General features: G+C 49.8%; 1 protein-coding gene across 6 annotated transcripts in view; it reads right to left on the bottom strand.

The window, feature by feature from the left end:
• The window catches only part of HSPG2 (heparan sulfate proteoglycan 2), a 296550-nt gene that overhangs the window by 85991 nt on the left and 182866 nt on the right, over nt 1–27693 (bottom strand). For 4 of the 6 annotated variants that reach the window (XM_073570126.1, XM_073570127.1, XM_073570128.1 and 1 more), the window contains 14 exons: nt 25586–25846; nt 25381–25464; nt 25208–25291; nt 24982–25074; nt 24755–24835; nt 24445–24675; nt 24245–24358; nt 23430–23557; nt 22660–22746; nt 22359–22417; nt 22104–22271; nt 21606–21716; nt 17406–17506; nt 17066–17246 (listed from right to left, as the gene is read on the bottom strand). In XM_073570126.1, coding sequence (XP_073426227.1) covers nt 17066–17246; nt 17406–17506; nt 21606–21716; nt 22104–22271; nt 22359–22417; nt 22660–22746; nt 23430–23557; nt 24245–24358; nt 24445–24675; nt 24755–24835; nt 24982–25074; nt 25208–25291; nt 25381–25464; nt 25586–25846 — 1783 coding nt within the window. The remainder of the gene's footprint in view (nt 1–17065; nt 17247–17405; nt 17507–21605; nt 21717–22103; nt 22272–22358; nt 22418–22659; nt 22747–23429; nt 23558–24244; nt 24359–24444; nt 24676–24754; nt 24836–24981; nt 25075–25207; nt 25292–25380; nt 25465–25585; nt 25847–27693) is intronic. The other 2 variants (XM_073570129.1, XM_073570130.1) reach the window with 1 other exon arrangement.

Here is a 27693-nt window from a genome sequence, read left to right as displayed (position 1 = left end):
AAACCCTTCCATCCAGGAGAGAAGCAGATCCGCACCAAGACCCCTTCAACCAGGAAAGAAAGAGACCCACAACAAAACCCCTCCATCCAGGAGAGGAGACCCCTCCATCCGGGATACCCCCACCAAAACCCCTGCAACCAGGTCAGAAGGAAATCCCCACCAAAACCCCTCCATCCAGGAAAGAAAACCTCACCAATACCTTTCCATCCAGGAGAGAAGCAGACCCCCACCGTGCTCCATCCAGGACAGCCCCACGAAAACCCCTCCACTCAGGAGAGAAGGAGACCCCCAACAAACCCCCCCATCCAAGAGAGAAGTTATCCCTAACCGACACCCTTCCATCCAGGAGATATGACCCTCCCACCAACACCCTTCCATCCAGGAGAGAAGGTGACCCCCACTAAAATTCCTCCATCTAGGAGAAAAGGAGACCCATACCAAAACCCCTCCATCCAGAACAGAAGGAGAACCCCACCAGGCCCCACCACACAAAAGAAAAGGAGATCTCCACCACTGCCTGATAATGCCGCTAGCGCGATGAAAAATGTTGGAGGGACGCTGGTGAAAATCTTTTTAGTCCTATTCTTTCAATATGTATTAGCATCCCGGGCGCTATACACTTTATAAATATAAATTAGCAGGAATATTGCATAAAATAACTGCAGAATTTTGAGACAGATTACAGACAAAATGTTTTATACCCTTTGAATAAACTTTATTTTAATGAAAAGAAATAAAAGTTAAATTTTTTGGTCTTCTAGTGAGGGTTTACTTGGGGTTCGCCACAGTCTGGAAATTATATATATCCCTCCAAAGACCATCCAGGATAAAAGGAGACCCCCACCAGAATTCCTCCGCCAAGGAGAGAAGGCGACCCCTACCAAATCCCCTCCATCTAGGTGAGGAGACCCACACCAAAATTCCTCCACCCAGTACAGAAAGAGAACCCCATTAAAACTCCTCCATCCATGAGAGGAGACCCCCACTAAAACCCCTCCATCCAGGAAAGGAGAGACCCACCAAATCCACTCCATCCAGGAAAGAATGAAATCCCCACCAAAACCCCTCCATCCAAGAGAGAAGGAGAGTCCCACTAAAACCCCTCCATCCAGGAAAGAAGGAGACCCATACCAAAACCCCTCCATCTTGGAGAGAACCACACCAAAACTCCTGCACCCAGAGAGACCCCCACCAAAACTAATCCACCCAAGAGAGAAGGAGCCACCCACCAAAACCAGTCCACCCAGTAGAGAAAGAGAACCCCATCAAAACCCCTCCATCCAGGAGAGAAGGAGACCCCAACCAAAACCCCTCCATGCAGGAAAGGAGAGCCCCACCAAATCCCCTCCATCCAGGAGAGAAGCAGATTCCCACCAAAACCCCTCCATCCAGGAGACCCCCACCAAAACCCCTGCATCCAGGAAAGAAGGAGATCCCCATCAAAACTCTTCCATCCAGGAGAGGAGACCCCCACCAAAACACCTCCATCCAGAAGAGAAGGAGACCCCGCCAAAACTCCTCCATCCAGGAGGGAAAGACACTCCCACCAAAACTTTTCCACTCAGGAGAGAAAGAGACCCCCACCAAAACCAATCCACCCAGTAGAGAAAGAAAATCTCTCCATCCAGGAGAGCTCCACCAAAACCCCTCCATCCAGGAGTCGGAGACCCCTACCAATACCCTTCCATCCAGGAGAGAAGATGACCCCCCAGCAAAACCCCTCCATCCAGGAAAGAAGGATACCCCTACACCAAATCCAACCACCCAGGAGAGAAGGAGACTCCCACTAAAACCCATCCATCCAGGAAAGAAGGAGAGCCCCACCAAAACTCCTCCACCAAGGAGAGAAGGCGACTCCCACCAAAACCCTTCCATCCATGAGAGGAGACCCCCCCCAAGAAAACCCCTCTGTGAGGGACGAGGGAGACGCCATCTTGATTTATTAATTTCAGGCCCAATATATTATCCAGAGTTCTCCCTCTGGCCCCCACCCATGAGATAAACACACGAATTGTCAAGAGAACAGGAAACTTGACATATGGCAAGAGAATTAGAAGCTCTGTTTTAATTAATACGAGGAAGAAAAGTGCTGGGACCCCCTGCTGGTTTTTTTGTGCAGCGAACACTGGAAACTTAAGACAGAGAGGCACCGACACATAGAGATGAATTATGGGAGTACTGTGCATCTCAAGGTCCAATATACCACCAGAATCCTGGGAGCCCATCACAAACAAACACTTGTGTCTCCTTGTTCTCTAGCTGTCCCAGACACTGACCTATCAAGACTGGCTCTCCTGAACCACCACTTAGCCGACCCAAGTTTGGATTCTCCATATCGGTCAAGCCCAAACGATCCCGTTGAGACTTCAGTCGTCCCGTTTGGACCTCCCACTAGGTAGTTATGACCGATCCAAAATATTGGGAATTATTTCAGCTAAGAGGTCAGCGGAGGAGATTTCAGTTTGGCCCAGAGGGTCGGTGGCAAATATGGGAGGGGGCGAGCAAGGGGTTAAAAACTAGCTACACACCTTTAGCCAGTATTATTGTTTTGCCACAGTATCCGTGTCACGTCACGCATCGAGACGGACCAGAAACTAAGAAAGTACCTGTGGATTTGAGTGCTTCCCTGGATCCACATTCTTCAAGGACCGATAACTTGATACCTACAGCTAACTGTAATCCCATTCCTGCACCCTACATTTATATGTATTTCTGGCTGTAAAATCTGTATATTACTTTTGAAATATTTGTATTGTCTAGCGCACCTTTCGTCAATTAAAATATCAATTAATTTTGGGCTGCTTTTTTGCCTTGAATCCTGATTTCCCACGTCCGTGAGTCCGGTTACTACTTATTCGCTACCTGGAGTTGGTTTCTGACCGGATATAAGCTTGATAATGGACCGGGATTATATCTAATGAGGAAGTGGTGGCGGCATACCATTCTGGTGATATTGGGGGATCCTGGTCGTGATGGACCGGAGGTTAAAATATATATTTCCGGCCTGGGATTGGAGATATACATCCAGGAGAAAAGGAGACCCCCCACCACAACCCCTTCATCCAGGAGAGAATGCGACCCCCCACCAAACCCCACCACCCATGAGAGAATTAGATCCCCACCAAAACACCTCCATCCTGGAGAGATGGAGACCCTCCCACCAAATCCCACCACCCAGGAGAGGAGACCCCCACCAAAACCCTTACATCCAGGAGAGGAGAGCCCCACCAAAACCCCTCAAACCAGGAGAGAAGGACACCCCACCAAAACCCCTTCACCAAGGAGAGCCCCACCATAACCCCTCCATCCATGAGAAAAGCAGACCCCACCAAAACCGTTCTCCATCCAGGACAGCCCCACGAAAACCCCTCCACTCAGGAGAGAAGGAGACCCCCAACAAAACCCCCCATCCAAGAGAGAGGTTATCCCTAACCGACACCCTTCCATCCAGGAGGTGACCCCCCCACCAACACCATTCCATCCTGGAGAGATGGAGACCCTCCCACCAAATCCCACCACCTAGGAGAGGAGACCCCCACCAAAACCCCTCCATCCAGGAGAGGAGAAGCCCACCAAAACCCCTCAAACCGTTCTCCATCCAGGACAGCCCCACGAAAACCCCTCCACTCAGGAGAGAAGGAGACCCCCAACAAACCCCCCCATCCAAGAGAGAAGTTATCCCTAACCGACACCCTTCCATCCAGGAGATATGACCCTCCCACCAACACCCTTCCATCCAGGAGAGAATGTGACCCCCACTAAAATTCCTCCATCTAGGAGAAAAGGAGACCCATACCAAAACCCCTCCATCTAGAACAGAAGGAGAACCCCCACCACACAAAAGAAAAGGAGATCTCCACCACTGCCTGATAATGCCGCTAGCGCGATGAAAAATGTTGGAGGGACGCTGGTGAAAATCTTTTTAGTCCTATTCTTTCAATATGTATTAGCATCCCGGGCGCTATACACTTTATAAATATAAATTAGCAGGAATATTGCATAAAATAACTGCAGAATTTTGAAATAGATTACAGACAAAATGTTTTATACCCTTTGAATAAACTTTATTTTAATGAAAAGAAATAAAAGTTAAATTTTATGGTCTTCTAGTGAGGGTTTACTTGGGGTTCGCCACAGTCTGGAAATTATATATATCCCTCCAAAGACCATCATAGTTCCTCCACAATTCTTGCCCTATGAAAAACCCTCCTTCCAGGAGAGAAAAAGACCCCCATCAAAAACCCTCCCCCCAGGAGAGAAGGAGGCCCCACAAAAACGACTCCACCCAGGAGATGGAGAGCCCCACAAAAACCCCTCCATCCAGGAGAGCCCCACCAAAACTGCTCCACCCAAAAGACAAAGATAATCCCACCAAAACCCTTGTATCCAGGAGAGAAACCCCTTTGTCACGATTCCTCTGCTCAGAATGTCTGGGACTCAATGATGGACAGCTCTGTCATCCAATCCTGTGCTGGGTAGTGCTGAGCTGTCAGTGCTTTGATTGACAGCTCGATTGTACTATCTGAGACTGGAAGGTGCAGAGATTTCCACAGGTGCTCCCTGTTCTTGGTAATTGCCATGCTATTTAGGCGAGCTGTCTGGCCCTGATCACTGCCAGTCAAAAGCTTGTTCCAAGCTTGTGCTCCCTGGTGTGTGTTTGCCTGTTCCCTGTACTGTAAGTTCTGATTTGCTGCTGCTGACCTTTGGACCGTGTTCTGACTACCCGTTTGTTATTGCCCCTTTGCTTCTGATATTCTGCTGTTGACCTTTGGACCATGTTCTGACTACCTGCTTGCTATTGCCCCTTTGCTTATCCGCTATTTCTCTGGTATTCTGACCCTGGCATGTGACCTGACTTACGACTTCATATTTTCCCTTGGTTTACTACGTGCTCTTTTGGTATTGACCCCAGAATGACTGACTTCGCTGACTCACCGCCTATCCCTGGGTTGTGACTAGCGTCATACCCTTCACCAAGGAGAGCTACATCATAACCCCTCCATCCAGTAGAGAAGCAGACCCCCACCAAAACCCCTCTCCATCCAGGAGAAGCCCACCAAAACCCCTCCATCCTGGAGAGGAGATCCCCACCAAAACCTATCCATACAGGAGAGAAGGGGGTCCCACCAAAACCCCTCCACCCAGGAGGAAAGGAGAACCCCACAAATCCCTTCCGTCCAGGAGAGATGGTGACTCCCACTAAAATTCCTCCATCCAGGAGAAAAGGAGACCCCAATAAAAACCCTTCTATCCAGGAGAGAAAGAGACCCCACCAAAACTCCTCCATCCAGGAGAGAAACAGACCCCAATAAATACCCCTCCACAAAAGAGAGAAGTTGACGCTTACCAAACCCCTCCATCCAGGAGAGGAGACCCCCACAACAATGCCTCAACACAGGAGAGAAGGAGGCCCCCCAACAAAACCCATCAATCCAGGAGAGAAGGAGGTCCCCACCAAAACCTCTCCATCCAGGAAAGAAGGAGACCACCCCACCAAAATCCCCTCCACACAAGAGAAAAGGAGATCACAACCAAAACAACCAAAACCATCCAGGAGAGAAGAGGAGTCTCACCAAAATCCCTCCACCCAAGAGAGAAAGAGACCCCTAACAAAATCCTCCATCCAGGAGAGGAGATCCCCACCAAAGCCTCTCCATCCAGGAGAGAAGGGAGTCCCATGAAAACCCCTCCACCAAGGAGAGAAGGAGACCCCAATAAAATCCCTTCATCCAGGAGAGGAGATCCACCAAAACCCCTCCATTCAGGAGAAGAGACCCCATTAATACTCCTTCATCAAGTCGACCCCTACCAAAATGCCTCCATTCAGAGGAGACCCCCACCAAAAACACACCACACAGGAGACCCCCACCAAAACCCCTCCAACCAGAAGAGTAGACCCCCCACCAAAACGTCTCCACACAGGAGAAAAGGAGATTCCCATGAAAACCCTTCCATCCAGGAGAGGAGTACCCCAACAAAACTCCTCCATTCAAGAGAAAAGGAGACCCCGACGAAAACCCCTCCACCCAGGAGAGAAGGAAATGCACACCAAAACCCATTCACCAAGGAAAGCACCACCATAATCCCTCCATCCGGGAGAGAAACAGATCCCCACCAAAGCCCCTCTCCATCCAGGAGAACCCCACCAAAACCCCTCCATCCAGGAGAGCAGGGGAGTCCCACCAAAACCCTTCCACCCAGGAGAGAAGGAGAAGCCTACCAAAACACATCCTTCCAAGAGAGAAGGAGACCCCCCACTAAACCCCTCCACTCAGTAGAGGAGACCCCCAAGAAAACCCCTCTATCCAGGAGAGGAGACCTCCCACCAAAACCCCACCATACAGGAGAGAAGGAGACCCCACCAAAACCCCTCCATCCAGGAGAGAAGGAGAATCCCACCAAAACCCTTCTATCCAGGAGAGAAATAGACCCCTACCAAATTCTCTCCATCCAGGAAAAGAGACCCCACCAAAACAGCACCATCTAGAAAAGGAGAGAAACAGACCCCCATTAATATCCCTCCTCCAAGGAGAAAAGTTGACCCCTACCAAAACCTCTCCATCCAGGAGAGAAGAACACAATCAAAACCCCACCACCCAGGGGAGAAGGCGACCCCCACCAAAACACCTCCATCCAGGAGAGAAGGAGACCGTTCCAAAAAACCCTCAACCCAGGAGAGAAAGAGACCTTCACAAAAAAACCTACATACAGGAAAGAAGCAGACCCTCACCAAAACCCTTTCACCCAGGAGGAGACCCCAAAATCTCTCCATCCAGAAGAGGAGTCTCCCATCAAAACCGTTCCACTCAGGAGATAAGGAGCCCCCCAACAAAACCCCTCCATCAAGGAGAGGAGACCCCCACGAAAACCCCTCCACAAAGGAGAGAATGAGAGCCCCAGCAAAACATATCCATCAAGGAGAGAAAGACAAGCCCAACAAAACCCCTTCATCAAGGAGAACCCTACCATAACCCCTCTATCCAGGAGAGAAGCAGACACCCATCAAAACCCCTCTCCATCCAGGAGACCCCCACCAAACTCCTCCAGCCTGGAGAGTAGGAGACCACCCCCAAAACCTCTCCATCCAGTAGAGAAGGTGACTCACTAAAATTCCTCCATCCAGGAGAGAAGGAGAATCCCACCAAAACCCTTCTATCCAGGAGAGAAATAGACCCCTACCAAATTCCCTCCATCCAGGAAAGGAGACCCCACCAAAACAGCACCATCTAGAAAAGGAGAGAAACAGACCCCCATTAATATCCCTCCTCCAAGGAGAAAAGTTGACCCCTACCAAAACCTCTCCATCCAGGAGAGAAGAACACAATCAAAACCCCACCACCCAGGGGAGAAGGCGACCCCCACCAAAACACCTCCATCCAGGAGAGAAGGAGACCGTTCCAAAAAACCCTCAACCCAGGAGAGAAAGAGACCTTCACAAAAAAACCTACATACAGGAAAGAAGCAGACCCTCACCAAAACCCTTTCACCCAGGAGGAGACCCCAAAATCTCTCCATCCAGAAGAGGAGTCTCCCATCAAAACCGTTCCACTCAGGAGATAAGCAGCCCCCCAACAAAACCCCTCCATCAAGGAGAGGACACCCCCACGAAAACCCCTCCACAAAGGAGAGAATGAGAGCCCCAGCAAAACATATCCATCAAGGAGAGAAAGACAAGCCCAACAAAACCCCTTCATCAAGGAGAACCCTACCATAACCCCTCTATCCAGGAGAGAAGCAGACACCCATCAAAACCCCTCTCCATCCAGGAGACCCCCACCAAACTCCTCCAGCCTGGAGAGAAGGAGACCACCCCCAAAACCTCTCCATCCAGTAGAGAAGGTGACTCACTAAAATTCCTCTATCCAGGAGAGATGAGACCCACACCAAAACACCTCCACTCAGGAAAGAAGGGAACACTCACCAAAACCCCTTCATCCAGGAGAGAAGCAGATTCTCACCAAAACTCCTCCACCCAGGACAGGAGACCCCACCAAAACCTCTTCACAAACAGACCCCCATTAATATCCCTCCACCAAGGAGAGAAGTCGACCCCTACCAAAATCCATCCATCAAGGAAAGAAGGAGACCCCCACCAAAACCACTCTATCCAGGAGAGAAGCAGACCCCCCCAAAAAAAACCTCCACCCAGGAGAGGAGACCCCCCACCAAACCCCTCTATTCAGGAGAGAAGTAGAGCCCCTCCAAAACTGCTCCACCCAGGAGGGGAGACTCCCACCAAAACCCCTCCACCCAGTAAAGAATGAAATCCCCACCAAAACTCCTCCATCCAAGAGAGAAGCAGACCCTCATCAAAAAAAAACCTCCACCCAGGAGAGGAGACCCCACCAAAATCCCTCCATCCAGGAGAGAAGGAGCCCCCATCAAACCCCTCCATCCAGGAGAGAAGAAGAGTCCCAGCAAAACATATCCATCCAGGAGAGAAGGACATCCCCACCAAAACCCATTCATCAAGAAGAGCCCTACCATAACCCCTCTATCCAGGAGAGAAGCAGACCCCCACCAAAACCCCTCTCCATCCAGGAGAGCCTCACCAAAACTCCTCCAGCCAGGAGAGAAGGTGACTCCCACCAAAACCCTTTCTTCCAGGAAAGAAGGTGACCCCCACTAAAACTTCTCTGTCCAGGAGAAATGGAGGCCCTCACAAAAACCCCTCCATCCAGGAGAGAGCAAGACCCCCACCAAAACCCCTCTCCATCCAAGAGAGAAAAAGAGCCCCAGCAAAACATATCCATCCAGGAGAGAAGGACTTCCCCACCAAAACACATTCATCAAGAAGAGCCCTACCATAACCCCTCTATCCAGGAGAGAAGCAGACCCCCACCAAAACCCCTCTCCATCCAGGAGACCCTCACCAAAACTCCTCCAGCCAGGAGAGAAGGTGGCCCCCACCAAAACCCTTTCATCCAGGAGAGAAAGTGACCCCCCACTAAAACTTCTCTGTCCAGGAGAAATGGAGACCCTCATAAAAACCCTCCATCCAGGAGAGAGCAAAACCCAAGTATTTAAGGGTGAAGAGGAATTTCTCCAATCCATCTGGTTTTTACAGACAAGCCAAAGAAATAAAAAGCAGATTTCTTGATAGAGGTTACCCAGAGAAGGTTCTCCAAAGTGCGTTTAAAGAGGCAGAATTGTGACCTCTTACGCCCCAAAGAAAGAGAGAATGATACATTTGTACGCATTATTGGCAATTATGACAAATGTTCATGGGAGGTACAGAAAACAATCAATAAACATTGGGGAATTTTGAAAGTTGACATTGAAATCTGTGAATTTTTACCGGATATGCCTGCTATTACCTATAGGAGAGGTAGATCCATTGGGGACCAATTAGTGCACAGCCTCTATACTCCAATACCAAAAAAGAGCACTTGGTTGGATAGGAGGGCTGTGGGAACTTTCAAGGGGGCTGCTCCTTTTGTAGGTACATTGAGGTTGGAAAAGAGTTTTCCAGTACATCTACAGGCAGAGTTTATCAGAATAGACATTTTGCCAATTGCAAAACAAGTGGGGTGATTCACCTCTTTAAATGTTCCTGCCCATTAAATTATGTAGGTAAAACTAAGAGGGAACTAAGGAGACGGATTGGTGACCATCTGGGTGACATTCGTCATGCCAGAGATACCCCAATCTCCAGACATGTCAGAGATGTACATGGGGGGATTTGGATTCTTTTTCATTCTGTGTCATTGAGGTTGTTTTACCATCAACATGTCGTGGTGACTGGAATAAGAGAATCCTACAAAAAGAATTGAGATGGATTCACAGGTTGGAGACCGTCTCTCCAATGGGTTTGAATGAACAAACGCAATTTAACTGCTTTCTATAAACATGCTGCCTGATACATACATCTTGGCCTATTGGGTCTCATTGTTTTTCCATTTCAGTGGATCTGAGGACATCTGTTGCCACCCCATGTTTATCAGCCCAAATGGGCCTTCATGGCTTTATCTGTTCCTATTTGAGGAGCAAAAATAATATATTTTTTCTCTCCCCCTAATACGGTGGATGAGATATCTTGATATTATGGAGTGCATTAAGTGACCTTTGCTGTTACGCCTCTGAGACTAATCTATTATCTCTCTGAGACTAATCTATTATCTCATATAAATGGGTATATTGATTTTCTGTGAATAAAGAACATTGCCAATATAATATCCCTTCAGCTGTGCCAAAGAATACTACTATTGTGATAATTGTGGTTGAACCCACCATATGTTCATGAGCTATCTAAAGTTGAATATATTGGCACTTTATTTATTTGTGTATACTATCAACAATAAGATATTGATTAGCATATATTAACACTATAGTATATTGTTATCGATATCTTGGGGATTATAATTTGTAAAATGCATAAAATATGATAGCTGTTCCTGGAATATCAGAGCTGACTATTCCCGGGCCACTGCGGAGTATATATATAATGCGGTCAGGCTGCCTGATTTGTGTGCCGGTTCTCGGCTATGCGGGCTGTGCGAGGCTTGGATTTAATGGACATGCACAGTCTGCAAATTGAGCCCTCATATGGGCTGGTTTTAGGCATTGCTGGACATGTTTTCCGGTCCTAAGCACTTATGGGCGACATGGTGGAGGAGCGCATAGCAATTCCGGTCATGCGTAGTGAAGCTCCCAGCATCCGGATATCGCATGTTTGATCAGGGTACGTACTTCCGCCTAAGATATGTTTACAGCGCCGTTAATAGTCTTCATGAGTGACACTCCGAAACCGGAAGCAGTAACCTGGTATGTAATCACCTGACACGCACACTACATCAGCTGGTGCCCTCCCGTGCTCTAATAATGGCATATAGCGGTTACAAACTCCACGCATCATACCGCTAGAGGGGATTGTCCCTGACTATCAAACTGCATCTTGAAGATCACATATTTAAGCTAAGTTCTCCGTTTTGCCATCACACTCCTGATGAACCTCGGAAGAGGGGAAAAGCGTCAGTTTGCACTGGAGTTTTGTTTGTTTTTTTCTGACTATATGGTCCATGGATGATTGGGCTATTTTAACCCTCGCATATCGTTAATCCCATGACTGTGTGCAATCTATACATATATACATCTCTATGATCTGTATTGTTGTGTACATATGTGTTTGATTTGGTTTGATTTGCATTGGTGTACTTATGTGGGTTTGAGCAATTTTCATAGGCCAGAAGAATCCAGGTTTTTGTATATATCAGTGACCTGTGTATATAATATTTGTCTGTGAGAGATTTGTATTGAACAGATGACATCTAATAATTCTTGGTATATTTTAGAACTTTATATTATCGGATTAGTTGTCTCCAATTTCATTGGTCCCAGGGGGGCACTTTTTTGGAACATGCAATTAGCATTGGAATAACAGTTACATCAGACCACCTAAGATATAGGGAATGATAAGAAGATACCTCTTCCCTAGAGAACAGTACAGATCATCTAGGTCCAGATAAAATATTATAACAAAGAGAAGTGTCTGAGAAGACAAGCCAAGAATATTTTATCTGAACACATCTCTCCTCTTTCTCACCTACCTATTTAACACTTTACAACACCCCTGCCACTATAGGGCCCTATAGGGATAGCAGGGAGAGCCGTCGAGGAGTGGGGGGGCCAATACGCAGGTCCTAGGGCTCCAACCTCCACTGCTAGGTAGGGATACACAGGCCAGTATAGGGACAGGCACCTCCCTATGGGGTTCACTCTTTTGTGTATAATGCAGTACTAATTTTAGTTTAATAAGTATATATTTTTGTAATAAAAATTTGACAATTTTAGCAGTGGTATATGAGATAGCTGTGAATTTTTCTTACTTAATCTCGTACCGATTTATTCTTGGATACTGTGATTCAGAGAGAGCAAGACCCTGACCAAAACCCCTCTCCATCCAGGAGAGAAGGAGCCCCCATCAAACCCCTCCACCCAGTAGAGAAGAAGAGCCCCAGCAAAACATATCCATCCAGGAGAGAAGGACATCCCCACCAAAACCCATTCATCAAGAAGAGCCCTACCATAACCCCTCTATCCAGGAGAGAAGCAGACCATCACCAAAACCCCTCCATTCAGAAGGGGGGACCACCAACAAAATCCCTCCATCCAGGAGAGGAGACCCCACCAAAACCCCTCCATCCAGGAATGAAGAAGACCCCCACTAAAACCTCTCCATCCAGATGAGAAGAACCCCAACAAAACCCCTCCACCCAGGATAGAAGGAGAGACTAACCAAAACCCCATCCATCCAGTAGAGAAGGTCACCCCCACCAAAACCCCTTCACCAAGGAAAGCCCCACCATAATCCATCCATCCAGGAGAGAAGCAGACCCCCACCAAAACCCCTCTCCATCCAGGAGACAAAACGTCTCCATCCACGAGAGAAGGAGACTCCCAACCTAACCTCTCCATCCAGGAGAGAAGGTGACCCCCACTAAAATTACTCCATCCAGGAGAAAAGGAGACCCCCACCATTTCCCCTCCATACAAGAAAGAAGGAGACCCCCACCAAAACCCTTCCACCCAGGAGAGGAGACCCGACCAAAATCCCTCCATCCAATAGTTTAGTGCCCCCCACCAAACCCCATCACCCAAAAGAGAAGGAGACCTCCACCAAAACCCCTCCATCCAGGAGAGAAGGAGACCCCAAACAAAACCCATCCATCCAGGAGAGGAGTACCCCACCAAAACCCCTCCATCCAGAAGAGAAACAGACCCCCACTAAAAGCGCTCCACAGAGGAGAGATTAAGACCCCCCACCAAATCCTTTCTTCCAAGAGAGAAGAAGAGACCTGACAAGGAGTCCCCCATCAAAATCCCTCCACCCAGCAGAGGAGATCCCCATCAATACCCCTCCATCCAAGAGAGGAGACCCTCACCAAAACCCCTACTTCCAAGAGAGAAGGAGAGCCCCACCAAAACCCCTACATCCAGGAAAGGAGAACCTCACCAAAACCCCTCCATCCAGAAGAGAAGGGGTTCCGTCAGCCAGCTCTCCACCCTGATATTTTCCATCCTCTTCACCAACCTCCACCTGTGCTAATCAGCATGCCTTGGGCAGGTGGGCATTATGGGACACCATAGTGTGGACCACACTACACCCTGCACTCATCCCTCACTGGACAATTCAGAGGAGGAACGCACGATGCCAGGAATGACCAGATCACCACCAAAGCTGCAAAATGAGCAGCAGCACTATGACTACACTGAACCAGATGTTACAAGGCCACAAGAGATAACCCACAGGATAGGGCCATGATGCCTGGGTGCCGCTTATCATCTTTACACACCCCTCAATGTGCTCAGAGATAAAGGGGAGGACAAGGGTAACCAAGAGGATCCATAGCACAATAGCGGCACGTACAGCAGAAGCAGCTGCTGAATGGCTCAGTCTCACGCCTCTGGCAGGTTTCTATTGGAAGTGAGGATGACCCTTCAGAGACTTTCCTTTTCACATTCTAGGTTCCATGATGTTTTCTGGTGGCTGCCCATATTACATTAAAGGGAACCTGAGAGTCCTGAGGGGGAGGACCGAGGGTCCAGGAGACGGACACAGAAGTCTGGAGAAGAAGGACAGAGTTGTCTGGAGAAGGACAGAGGAGTCTGGAGGAGGAGAAGTGCAGAGGAATCTGGAGGAGAAGGACAGAGAAGCCTGGAAGAGGAGAAAGGCAGAGGAGTCTGGAGGAGGAGAAGGACAGACGAGTGTGAATGAGGAGGACAGAGGAGTCTGCAGGAGGAAAAGGACAGAGGAGTCTGGAGGAGGAGAAGAACAGACGAGTCTGCAGGAGGAAAAGGACATAGGAATCTGCAGGAGGAAAAGGACAAACGAGTCCGCAGGAGGAAAAGGACAGACGAGTCTGGAGGAGGAGAAGGACAGACGAGTCTGGAGGAGGAAAAGGACAGACGAGTCTGGAGGAGGAAAAGGACCGAGGAGTCTGGAGGAGGAGAAGGACCGAGGAGTCTGGAGGAGGAGAAGGAAGAAGGACCGAGGAATCTGGAGGAGGAGAAGGACTGAGGAGTCTGAAGAAGGAGGACAGAAGAATCTGAAGGAGGAAGACAGAGAAGTCTGAAGGAGGAGGGCAGAGACATCTGAAGAGGAGGCCAGAGAAGCCTAGAGGAGGAGGACAGAGGAGACTAGAGGAGAAGGGCAGTGGAGTCTAGAGGAGAAGAAGGACAGAAGAGTCTGAAGGAGGAGAAGGACAGAGAAGTCTGAAGGAGGAGGACAGAGAAGTCTGGATGAGGAGGACAGAGAAGCCTGAATGAAGGGGAGGACAAAAGTCTGGAGGAGGAGAACTGAGAAGTCTAGATGAGAAGGACAGAGAGGTTTGGAGGGAGGACTGAGGAGTCTGACAGCATGTTACTCCCCTCTCACTATCAGGTTACATGTATTCTCCAGTCTAAAGCCTCTTTCACACTTCCGTTTTTTACAATCAGTCTTAATCCGCCAGGTTTTGAAAAAAAACGGATCCTCAATTTTTTTTTGAGGATCCGTTTTTTTCCCATTGACTTGCATTAATGGCGGATTGTGACGGATTGCTGTCCGTTGCATCCGTTTTTTGTGAGGATCCGCCAAAAGTTGCTGTCCGTCACCATCCTGAAAAATGTCAAAACGGAGCTTGTAACGTTTTTTTCTCTGGCGGATCCTGCAAACACTGATTTAACCCGAATATCTCTCTCTCTCTCTCTCTCTCTCTCCAGCGATTCCTTTAAATTTCTTCATTTTCAGGATCCGTCCATCCGTTCACATCAGTTTAGAACGGATCCGCTTGTCCGCCTTTTTGGCGGATTATAACTGATGCAAAAAACTAAAGTGTGAAAGAGGCCTAAGGCAGGAATCTGTCAGACTTCTAATTTCAGCTCTGGATGTGACTGGAGGATGAGATAAGGAAAGTATCTGGAAGGTGATGAATATAGAAAAAATATCTTTCATGATGTTGCTATTACATATAATACGGTAACAGAACTCTATATAGAGCAGGTGTTGAGGAAGGGCAGAGTTCAGAGACAGGGGGTCAGTATCCAGCACAGGAACGGACAACCTTTAGGTGTCTCTGGGTCACAGTGAAAAAAGAAGTTACCTTGGGCCAATTACGGATCTTTGGTCACATGAATATGGTGTCACCAAAGCTCCTTTTTTCCTTTCGAAACTGCACTGATGCAGAAGTGGCATTATCAGTGCAATTCCTGTGTTTTAAAGACGCTGTGTAGGGTCTTGCAAAGAGCCAGTTTGGTAAGGCTGTGTGCACACGCTGCGGATTAGGTGCGGATTCATCCGCGCAGATTTTGTAAAATCCGCAGGTGAAACCGCAGGTCAAAAGACCTGCGGTTTTACCTGCGGATTGCTCTGCGGTTTTTCATCTCCTCAATGGAGGAGATGGCAAACCGCAGCAGAATCCGCAGAAAGAATTGACATGTCAATTCTTTCTGCGGATTGAAAACCGCAGATAATCCGCGTGGAAATTCCGCACCGTCTGCATTGCGGTTTTTGATTCCCATAGGGAATCATGGTACTGTACACTGCAGCAGAAACTGCTGCGGGTCCGCAGCGGCCAAAACCGCTGCGGAACCGCAGCAAAATCCGCAGCGTGTGCACACAGCCTTAGGATGGCCCTCCTATCTCACCCCCAGCACTGGCCCAACACAGGCAATGCTAGTGCTAAGCAGTAACATTATTAAATATCCATTTTAGAAAAATAAGCATTTTATAACGAAAAAAAATTATACAAGACAAGAAGTTATAATGATGCGAGGACAGAGGCCATGGAGAGGTAAAGCACGTGGGGAGAGGTTGGTGTGGGGATAAAGGATGCGGAGAGGTAAAGCATGGGGGAAAGGGACGGTGAAGGGACAGAGGACATGGAGAGGTAAAACACAGGGAGAAGGGACGGTAAGGGGACAGAGGACACGGAGAGGTAAAGTAAGGGGGGAGAGGATGGTGCGGAGACAGAGGACACGGTGAGGTAAAGCACAGGGGGGAAGGGACGGTGAGGGGACAGGGGACACGGGGGGAGAGGACGCAGACAGGTAAAGCACAGGTGGAGAAAATGGTGCGGGGGAGAGGATGGTGCGGGGACAGAGGATGCGGAGAGGTAAATCACGGAGGGAGACGATGGTGTCAGGATAAAGGACGGGGAAAGGTAAAGCACGGGGGAGAGGATGGTGTGGGGACAGAGGATGCGGAGAGGTAAAGCACAGGGGGAAGGGACGGTGAGGGGACAGGGGACACGGGGGGAGAGGACGCAGACAGGTAAAGCACAGGTGGAGAAAATGGTGCGGGGGAGAGGATGGTGCGGGGACAGAGGATGGTGCGGGGACAGAGGATGCGGAGAGGTAAATCACGGAGGGAGACGATGGTGTCAGGATAAAGGACGGGGAAAGGTAAAGCACGGGGGAGAGGATGGTGCGGGGACAGAGGATGCGGAGAGGTAAAGCATGGGGAGAAGGGTCGTGGGGCAAAGTGCGCAGAGAGATAAAGCATGGAGAAAAGGACGGTAAGGGACAGAGGATGCAGAGATGTAAAACACGGGGTGGGGAGAGGATGGTGTGGGGGCACAGGACACGGAAAGGTAAAGCACAGTGGAAGGGATGGTGAGGGGTAGACGATGCAGAGAGGTAAAGCATGGGGGGAGGATGGTGCGGGGCAGAGGACGTGGAGTGGTAAAGCATGGGGGGGGAGTGCGGGGATGGGGAGAGGACGCAGAGTGGTACAGCACAGGGGAAGGGAAGTGCTGAACAGAGGACGCGGAGCGGTAATGCGTGGCGGAAGGGACGTTGCCTTCCTTAATGGTATAACTCGGGCCCAAGCAGCATAAGCATCCAATCACCTTAGTGTGGAGTCTAAAGGGATGACTGGAGGAGCGGAGGAGGGTTTCTTTCCAGCATGCATGCGGCAGAGGATGAAATCTGAAGAGGAAGTTGCTATGACAGACAGAGCACAAAGCCTAAAAGTGGAGCTCAGCAGCACCAGCTTTTTCTGGCACATACAGGGAGAGCAAGCAAGGAGGTCGGGGGTCCTTAGCACCATGAAGCGGATGGAGGGGCTCTAATGGTGACGCTCACTAACCTTGTACATGAAGAGTGGCATTGCCCTCGTCCATGTCAAACATGTTGGACCCGGTGCAGAGGTAAACGCCAGCGTCTCCCGGCTGCACATTGCGGATGGTCAGGATACCATTGAAGTCCATCGCTCTCTCCGGCAACTTCCCGTTGTTCTGACTGGTCCACACCAAGGTGTAAGCTGGAGACTGAGGGATGAAGCAAGCAGCACTGAGTAGACAGAAAGGCAAGTAAGAGGAGCTGCAGGGTAAAGCAGACGAAAGGTTTCCCTGTGGTCGTCTGTGCTCTATCAGGGCCTCTGCATACACTGCTTTACAGAGCAAGACACAATTAGCTCCTCTGCTCACCGTGCTCTTTGCTGTACATATGAAGGTGACATCTGAGCCCTGCCGGACGCTCTGGACCCTCTGCTCCTCCACAGTCACGGTAATCGGCCGGACGGCAGCGGCTGAAAGACACCAACATCAGCAACGTCACCTACCTGACACAATCATTCACTGCCAGCACAACCCAGAGAGCCGCCGTGTAAGGAGCCGCAGTATAAGGAGATGCAGTGTAAGGAGACGCCGTGTAAGGAGACGCAGTGTAAGGAGACGCAGTGTAAGGAGACGCAGTATAAGGAGATGCAGTGTAAGGAGACGCCATGCAACGAGCCGCCGTGTAAGGAGACGCCGTTTAAGGAGAAGCCGTGTAAGGAGAAGCCGTGTAAGGAGAAGCCGTGTAAGGAGACGCAGTGTAAGGAGACGCAGTGTAAGGAGACGCTGTGTAAGAGACGCAGTGTAATTAGATGCAGTATAAGGAGACGCAGTGTAACGAGCCGCAGTGTAACGAATCGCAGTGTAAGGAGCCGCTGTGTAAGGAGCCGCAGTAAAACGAGCCACAGTGTAACGAGCCACAGTGTAACGAGACGCCGTGTAAGGAGCCTCTATGTAACGGGCCGCCGTGTAACAAGACGCCGTGTAACGAGCTGCAGTGTAATGAGCCACAGTGTAAGGAGACGCCGTGTAACGAGCTGCAGTGTAAGGAGATGCAGTGTAAGGAGCCGCAGTGTAAGGCTATGTGCACACGCTGCGGAATGGTCTGCGGATTTTTCCACGCAGATTTGGGAAATTCCGCAGGTAAATCTGCAGGTCAAAAGACCTGCGGTTTATCTGCGGATTAGCCAGCGGTTTAGCCCTGCGGTTTCACACCTCTACAATGGTAAATCCGCAGCATGTGCACAGCGTTTTTTGTTTAGCATTGATTATAATGATACTGTACAACACAGCAGAAACTGCTGCGGATCCGCAGGGCCAGTCGTGTAATGAGCTGCAATGTAAGGAGCCGCCATGTAACAAGTTGCATTGAAACGAGCCGCCGGGTAACGAGCCGCTGTGTAACGAGCAGAAATGTAAGGAGCTGCCTTGTAAAGAGCTGCCATGTAAAAAGTCGCCGTGTAACGAGCCGCTGAGTAACAACCGCAGTGCAAAGTGCCACAGTGTAAAATGCCGCCGTGTAAAGAGACACAGTGAAGGAGCCATCGTGTAACGAGCAGCGGTGTCAAAGCAGCCGTGTAGGGAGTCGCAGTGTAACAAGCTGCAGTGTAACGAACTGCAATGTAAGGAGCTGCTGTGTAAGGAGCCACAGTGTAAGGACGCAGTGTAAGGAGACGAAGTGTAAGGAGACGTCATCTAACAAGCCACAGTGTAAGGAGCCGCCATGTAAGGAGTCGCAGTGTTAGGAGCTGCTGTGTAAGGAGCCGCAGTGTAAAGAGATGCCGTGTAATGAGCCACCATCTAACAAGCCGCAGTGTAAGGAGCCGCAATGTAAGGAGTCGCCATGTAAGGAGTCATAGTGTAAGGATCCATAGTGTAACGCGCCGCAGTGTAACGAACCGCAGTGTAAGGCCTCTTTCACACTTCAGTTTTTTACAATCAGTCACAATCCGCCAGGTTTTGAAAAAAACGGATCCTCAATTTTCTTTTGAGGATCCGTTTTTTTTCTCCATTTACTTTCATTAATGGCGGATTGTGACGGATTGCTGTCCGTTGCATCCGTTTTTTTTTAAGGATCTCTCTCTCTCTCTCTCTCGGCCAGCGTTTCCTTTAAATTTCCTCATTTTCAGGATCCGTCTGAAAACGGATCCTGTGCCATCAGTTCAGAACGGATCCGCTTGTCTGCCTTTTTGGCGGATTTGAACTGATGCAAAAAACTGAAGTGTGAAAGAGGCCTAAGGAGATGCCGTGTAATGAGCCACCGCCATCTAACGAGCTGCAGTGTAAGGAGCTACCGTGTAAGGAGCCGCCGTATAAGCAGCCGCCATGTAAGGAGCCGCAGTGTAATGAGACGCAGTGTAAAGAGTCGCAGTGTAACGAGCCACAGTGTAACGAGCTGTAGTGTAAGGCGCTGCTGTTTAAGGAGACGCAGTGTAACGAGACGCCATCTAATGAGCCACAGTGTAAGGAGCTGCCGTGTAAGGAGCCGCCATGTAAGGTGCCACAAAGTAAAGAGCCGCAATGTAAAGAGCTGCTGTGTAAGGAGCCGACGTGTAAGGAACTGCCGTGAAACGAGCTGCAGTGTAACGAGCCGCAGTGTAAGGATCCGCAGTGTAACGAGCCAAAGTGTAATGAGCCGCCGTGTAAGGAGTTGCCTTGTAAAGAGCTGCAATGTAAAAAGTCGCCGCGTAAAGAGCCGCCACGTAACAAACTGCCAAGTAAAGAGCCACCTTGTAACGAGCCGCACTGTAAGGAGCCGCCATGTAATGAGTCACAGTGTAACGACCTGCCGAGTAACGAACCATAATGTAAGGAACTGCTTAGCAAAGAGCAGCAATGTAAAGAGCCGCCGCATAACGAGGCCTAGTGTAAGGAGCCGCCGAGTAACGAGCTGACGTGTAACGAGCCGCAGTGTAACGACCTACAGTCTAATGAGCCGCCAAGTAAAGAGATGTTGTGTAGTGAGGCACAGTGCAACAAGCCGCAGTGTTAGCGAGCCGCAGTGTAACAAGCCGCCGTGTAACGAGCTGCAGTGCAACGAGCCGCAATGTTACCGAGCCGCCGTATAACGAGCCGCCATGTAACGAACCGCCGTGTAATGAGCCGAAGTGTAACGAGCCACCGTGTAAGGAGCCGCCTATTAAAGAGCCGCAATGTAAAGATCCGTCGTGTAAGGAGCCGAAGCGTAACGAGCCGCCGCGTACGGAGCCACCAAGTAAGAAGCCGTCGTGTAATGAGCCACAGTGCAACGAGCCGCAGTGTTAATGAGCCGCAGTGTAACAAGAAACCGAGTAAGGTGCCGGCAAGTAAGGGGCCGCCTTGTAATAAGCTGCCCTGTAATGAGCCGCAATGTAATGAGCCGCAGTGTAACGAGCTGCCAGACACCAGAAGGACCAGCGGGCAGCACGAGACAGTAATGTACGGTATCTATGCTGCATAGGAGAAAACACCAGAGGAGCGGAAGGATCACACAAAAAACACAGCCCCGACCACCGGGGTTACAGGGGAGATAGAAAGGCACCAGCAAGGCACAAACCTCAGCGCTGCAGGGTGCGGAGCATCCCGGGAGTGGAGGCATAAACCAAAGAAAGGCAGCGTTATGGGCAGTCATCAACATTGGATCGCAGACAGCAACAGGGTATATAGTGGGAAGAGGGCAGCAGGGTATATAGTGGGCTGAGGGCAGTAGGGAATAAAGTTAGCAGAGGGCAGCAGGGTATACAGTGGGCAGAGGGCAGCAGGGTATATAGCGAGCAGAGGACAGGAGAGTATATAGTGGGCAGAAATGAATATAGTGGGCAGATGGCAGCAGGGAATACAGAGGGAAGCAGGGAATATAGTGGGCAGAGGGCAGCAGAGTATATAGTGGATAGAGGGCAGCAGGGAATATAGAGGGCAGCAGGGAATATAGTGGGCATAGCGCATATAGTGGGCAGAGGTCAGCAGGGAACATAGAGGGCTGCAGGGAATATAGTGGGCAGAGGGCAGCAGGGTAAATAGTGGGCAAAGGGCAGCAGGATATACAGAGGGCAGTAGGGTATATAGTGGGCAGATGGCTGTAGGGTATATAGTGGGCAGAGGGCAGCAAGGTATATAGTGGGCAGAGGGCTGCAGGGAATACATTGGGCAGAGGGTATCAGAGAATATAATGGGTAGAGGGTAGCAGGGAATATAGTGGGCCAAGGGCAGCAGGGAATATAGTGCGCAAAAGGCTGCAGGGAATATAGTGGAAAAGGGCAGCAGGCAATATAGTGGGCAGCAGTGTATATAGTGGGCAGAGGACAGCACCAAATATAGATGGCAGCAGGGTATATAGTGGGCAGAGAACAAGCAGGGTATATAGTGAGCAGAGGGCAGCAGATTAAATAGTGGGCAGAGGGAAGCAGCAAAACATCGATGGCAGAGAGAAGCAGGGTATATAGTGGGCAGCAGTGTATATAATGGGTGTAGGGCAGCAGGGTATATAGTGGGCGTAGGGCAGCAGGGTATATAGTGGGCAGAGGGCAGAAAGGAATATAGATGGCAGAAGGCAGCAAGGAATATAGAGGGCAGAAGACAGGCGGTTTCTCTCACCGTCGACGATGATCTCGGCTCGGCTGGTGTTCACGTACTTGTAGTTACGGCAGGTACAGATGTAGACGCCAGAATCTGACGGCTGCAAGTTAGGGAAGTGCAGGATCTCACCTGAGAGACAGAGAACAAGACAGGTGAGGACTGGTGTGCAGTCAGACACACATCTGTTGTTATAGAGGGAGTGCACTAATTCTCTGTATTGCCCCACATGAGGAGACTCTGTGAGGGCCAATATCAGGAGACATCACACGAGGAGACTCTGCCTGGCCTGATATCAGGAGATCTCACACGAGGAGACTCTGCCTTGCTCAATAAAAGAAGACATCACATGAGGAGACTGTGCCTGGCCTGATTTCAGGAGGCATCACACGAAATGACTGCCCGGTTTGACATAAGAAATAAGAAGACATCACATGAGGAGACTCTGTCCAAGCCGATATCAGGAGACATCAAACATAGGTGACATACCAGACATGTCAGTTTCTGGCTTTATTTTACCTCTTTCCCGCAGCTGGGTGATTGCAGAAAGAGGTCTCCCATCTTCTCGTGTCCAGAAATAGTAGTATGGGGGGTCGCCACTTCCCTGACACCGGAGACTCGTCTCACTACCTGCAGTGACTGATTTCTTCTCAGGGTAAATTCGGACAATGAAGTTTGATTCTCTATCTGAAATAAAAGTGGGACGATGTATCACCTGGCATTGTACACTGATTGCAGCAGCTTTATCACCCAACCATGAGCATGCCTCCTTACCTTCGGGGACACACTTCTGTCCACGGACATTGGGGTTGCCAGTGTAACCTGGAGCGCATCTGTCACAAAAGATAAGACCATAAGATGAGACTGCACTATTGGTGTCACTGCATTTCCTGTGTGCCTTGTACAGGGATCAATCTCCACACAGATGGAGAGAATATTCAAACATGCCGGACATGTGCCAACGATCTAATCATACATTACACGGCAGGGAAATGAGCAGGACAGGGGTAAGAGACCCTAGCTGACCCTCTGCACACAGGACTACACGCACACAAGGATCCATCTTAGGACTGACCTCTCGCAGTATTGTCCTATGTACCCTATAGGGCAGGCCGTGCACCTGTAGCCACCAGCACCGTCCGGCTCACAGGTCTTAGAAAACCTGAAATTAAAACGACAGAAAATCAGAGAGAAGTGTGAAAATATCGTGCGGAAACAATATAAAAAGGGCAGAAGAGGACGAGGACACAAGGGCACGAGAAGATGAGGGCAGTACAGGATGAGGGTGGGAGAGGACGCGGGCAGGACAGGACGAGGGAACAAGAGGACGAGGGCACGAGAGGACGAAAGCACAAGAGGACAAGGTAGAAAACAGTGAGGATGAGGGTGGAAGACAAGAAAGAAGTCGGAAGAGGATGAGACAGAACAGGACGAGGGCAGAAAACAGTGAGGATGAGGGCGGAAGAGGACGAGGGCAGAAGAGGACTAGGGCAGGAGAGGATTAGAGCAGGAGAGGATTAGGGCAGGAGAGGACAAGGGCAGGAGAGGACGAGGGCAGGAGAGGACGAGGGCAGGAGAGGACGAGGGCAGGAGAGGACGAGGGCAGAACAGGACGAGGGCAGAACAGGACGAGGGCAGAACAGGACGAGGGAAGAACAGGATGAAAGCATGACAGAAGAGGAAGAGGGCAGAGGAGCACAAATGCAAGATAGGACGAGGGTAGGAAAGGACATTGAGGTAAGAATATTACAGCTCTCTGAGGATCAAAAACGACGGACAGAATAGGTGGAGGAGAGAATACCTCGATATCGTCTCTCTTCCTTTGATGCACATGGGTATACTTACTGGTTCTCGGGGTCACTTAATGGGCATGCACAAAGCTGGCAATCCTCAGGGGTTCCCGCAGTGGCATCGCCATAGAAGCCAGGAGCACACTTGTCACATAACTCACCAGCCGTGTTATGTAGACAGTTCTAGGACAAGAAAATTGTCAGTAAAACAGTCCGGATCAGATAAGATCATGTACGACGACTCTACTCTTGGGTAATGTCACATGGCTATATCCCTGTACAGTGGAGTGGTGCTATAGCGTGCAGAACATCTGCTGCCAGCCCTGCATGTCACGATTCTACCCCTCCGTGTGTCTGGGATGCAGTTACTGACAGATCAGTCGTCCGGTCTGAGACTGGGAGGCGCTGGCTGTCTCCAAGTGTTCATTGTTCCAGGTGATTGCCAGGCTACTTAGCTGGGCTGTTTGTCCCAGACAGACTTCTGCCAGACGAACATTAAGCTCTGTGTGGTTTGTCTCTCTGTGCCTTGTCTTCTGCTTGTGGATATTTTTGCTGCCTGATCTTGGACCTGGTTCTGACTATCCATCTGTTTAAGCCCCTACTCTGACTCGCTATCCTCCTGGCATTCTGACCTCGGACCGTTACCCGACTACGCCTCTGTCTCTTCACTTTGTTTATGACGTATGCTCCTGGCTCTTGACCTCGGACTCCTTGACTACCCTGACTAACGGCTTGTCTGTGAGAAGCATGTTCTGAGACACGGCTACATAGTTGGGACTTCGCAAGCAGAAGAATACAACCCCCAATATGTTCCACTGTACAGTCCTGCTGTAATACAGCCAGTGTAGTCTCTAGGACCACAGCGCTTACCAAGCAAACACCAGTTTCTGGGTGACACGTCTCCGAGTGTCCACTACAATCACAGGGCTCGCAGTGTCCGAGGTACAGGCCTCCTCCGGTGCGAGTATAGCCTGGGGCACAGTCCTGTCATGGAGATCACAATCAGTACTCACAGAAAGAGCAGATAATGCCCCAAAGGAAGAGCAGATTCAGGGTGCCGTATCTCTCACCTGGCATGATAATCCCCTGTAGCCGGGAGGGCAGCGGCACTCCTCCACCTCCAGGGCCTGTGGCAGGCTGGTGTACGAGGGCCCGGCACTCTCCATGCTCACACCGGTAATGCTGGAAGATAGCATGTCAGTGGAGTAGGATGCTCGGATAAGAATCTCATCTAGATCTGCCAGCGCCATCATCAGATGCTCCCGCGTGGCCTGCTGCCCATCTGGACGCTTCCACTGACTCTGCGTGGGAGAAATGGTGGCAAAAATAAGCAACGGTTGCAACATTTCGGCTCACCAACTCATCCTAGCTCAGTCTCACCTCTCTGAATGCAATCTCAAAGGTTTTGGTTTCACGAGGGCGCAGTTCAGTCAGATAGGCCACCAAGGTAATGTCATTGCCCTGGAAGGGAACACAGAGGATCAGGATAGGTCAGTCACTAGCTGCGCTGTCATCTGATTGCTCAGCTCCTGGACCCCCACATGACACCACTATGACCTGGAGACAGGCAGGAGTGCATCCACCAAGGCAGACGATCTCCGCATTACCGTAATCTGCACGTCGGCATCGGGCAGTGGCGATCCCCGGATTCCAGATGTGTAGGTCAGTGTGTAGCGAAGCGTTCCACCATAAGATGTCACCTGCAATAGGAACATGGCAAATAGTCAGAAATTCTGTAATAAGCGTGACCTTAAAATCCATGACTGTGAGCAAGCGGCTTCCAGAAGCCGGAGCCTGGTGTCACAGGGAATAAGGGGACGTCAGCGTCTTTACCTTATCCCCAAGGAAAAGCTTAGGTAAGGACCAGTAGAAGACCCCTTCTGGAAGAAGAGAGAAGCCCTTGTATACCAGAGAGTACTGGGAAGAGAACAGAGCAGGACATGGCGTCAGGATCACAGCGGTGGACCTGCACCCCTCATGCACAGCACACAGCGGGGGTCTTGTACCTTTTCCGCTCCTCTTAATCCCGGCGTCTGAGAGAAAAGGACATTTGTAGAGTCCTGACGAGTGGCCCGTGCAGAGGCTCCGGCCTTAAGATGTGGAAATTGGAGGGTTATGGCAAAAAGGACATAGCACCAATATGCAGTCACAGAGCACAGGGGGCCGCGGCTGACGGCACAGACAGGACAGCAGCCGCCCTCGCCCTCATACCTCATGTGTAGCTTTTTGAGGCGAACGACTTCGGGCACCAGATAGAGGGAATGTGTGAGCTCTTGCCCGAGATTGTGCAATATTCTGAGTTCGCTGGTGGCGCACAAAAGGTGATGGTGGACCGGCAGGGGCGACTAGAGAAGATGGCGGGAGGACAGACCCAGCCTCTGAAACATTTGTTTTGCCTTTTGCAGAACTGGAGGAAAAGCTGGAGATAAGCGTCCAGATCTCACGGTCCATTTCCTTCTGATTTCTATCCATCTGGAGCCAAAGGAAAAAGGCAGAAGAGAAAGAAAGGAAGGAAATGAACGACAGGAGGACGGCAGATAAAAAAGCAAATCAGGAGATAAGTGGCGCCTCACAGAACACCAGCCAAGGATAATACATAAAGGAAGGGATGTACAGAGACAGAAAAGCTGGATCAATAATGCAGAGTGTGCGAGCATCATCACCAAAACACACAGGAGCAAGCACGTGAGCATCTTCATCATCACATACAGGAGCAAGCGCATGAGCATCGTCATCATACAAAGCAGCAATCATGCGAGCATCATCACCATCACAAACAAGAGCAGCAAGTGTGTGAGCATCTCACCAACACACACAAGAGCAAGCGCGTGAGCATCATCATCACACAAAGGAGCAAGCGCGCGAGCATCATCACCATCATCACATACAGGAACAAGCGCACGAGTACCATCATCATCACACACAGGAGCAAGCGCATGAGCATCTTCATCATCACACAAAAGAGCAAGTGCGCAAGCATCATTACTATCACACACAGGAGCAAGCGCATGAGCATCATCATCACACAAAGAAGCAAGCGCACAAGCATCATCACCATCATCACATACAGGAACAAGCACACGAGTACCATCATCATCACTCACAGGAGCAAGCGTGAGCATCATCATCATCATCATCACATACAAGAGTAAGAGCGTGAGTATCATCATCATCACATACAGGAGCAAGTGCGTGAGCATCATCATCATACAAAGCAGCAATCATGCGAGCATCATCACCATCACAAACAAGAGAAGCAGGTGCGTGAGCATCATCATCACCATCACACACAGGAGCAAGAGTGTAAGCATCATCACCACACCAAAGAGAAAGCGCGAGAGCATCATCAAAATAACACACAGGAGCAAGCACGCAAGCATCATCATCATCACACACAGGAGCAAGCGTGCTAGAATCATCACCTTCATCACACACAGGAACAAGCATGCGAGTACCATAATCACACACAGGAGTAAGAGCACAAGTATCATCATCATCACATACAGGAGTAAGCACGTGAGCATCATCATCATAACAAAGGAGCAATCACAGGAGCAAGCGTGTGAGCATAATCATCATCACATACAGAAGCAAGTGCGTAAGCATCTTCATCATCATCATCATCATCACACGCAGGAATAAGAGTGCAAGTATCATCATCACATACAGGAGTAAACGCGTCTTATGTCATGGCTGTGGATAGAGCAATAGAAGCGGAGGAGATAGATGAGAGGGGGAAACAACTCCAGCTAGTTTCACAGTTTAAATACCTAGGGATATGGGTAGCTCTTCCACTGTCCCGATTCATGGGTCTGAATTTGGTTCCTCTGCTAGAGAAATTTAAAGGGAAAATAGGTGCATGGTGCAAATTGGCTTTAACGGTAACGGGTAGAACTAACCTGATTAAGATGGTCCTTATGCCACACTAATGTACGTTTTGCACAATTCGCCGATATGGCTACCAAAAAAACGGTTTCGGGGTATTGATTCTATCTTCAGATCCTTGATATGGGGCAAGAAGCAGGCACGGATTAAATTTGGAACTCTGCAAAAAGGAAAGGAAGAGGGAGGACTGGCCGCACCAAATCCATGGGTCTATTTCTTGGCAGTACAGGGCCAGCATGTCAGGGGATGGAGAGAGCTTGATTGTGGAGGAGCAGCTCACCGGGTGCTGGTACATGTGACGGGGAGACGCCCACTTATCCAGGGTCTAGAGGATGGTACCTTTAAGAAGCTGGGAGCACCATATCCTACCATAGGCATGATTCAGAAGGTATGGGACACCATTAAAAGGATCAGAGGGGTGGATGAGCTGACTA

This window comes from Dendrobates tinctorius, unplaced genomic scaffold, assembly GCF_039654945.1.
Source record: "Dendrobates tinctorius isolate UK_male_01 unplaced genomic scaffold, ASM3965494v1 ptg000028l, whole genome shotgun sequence".
Taxonomy (NCBI): Eukaryota; Metazoa; Chordata; class Amphibia; order Anura; family Dendrobatidae; genus Dendrobates; species Dendrobates tinctorius.
This window is presented reverse-complemented; position numbering and strand designations above follow the sequence as displayed.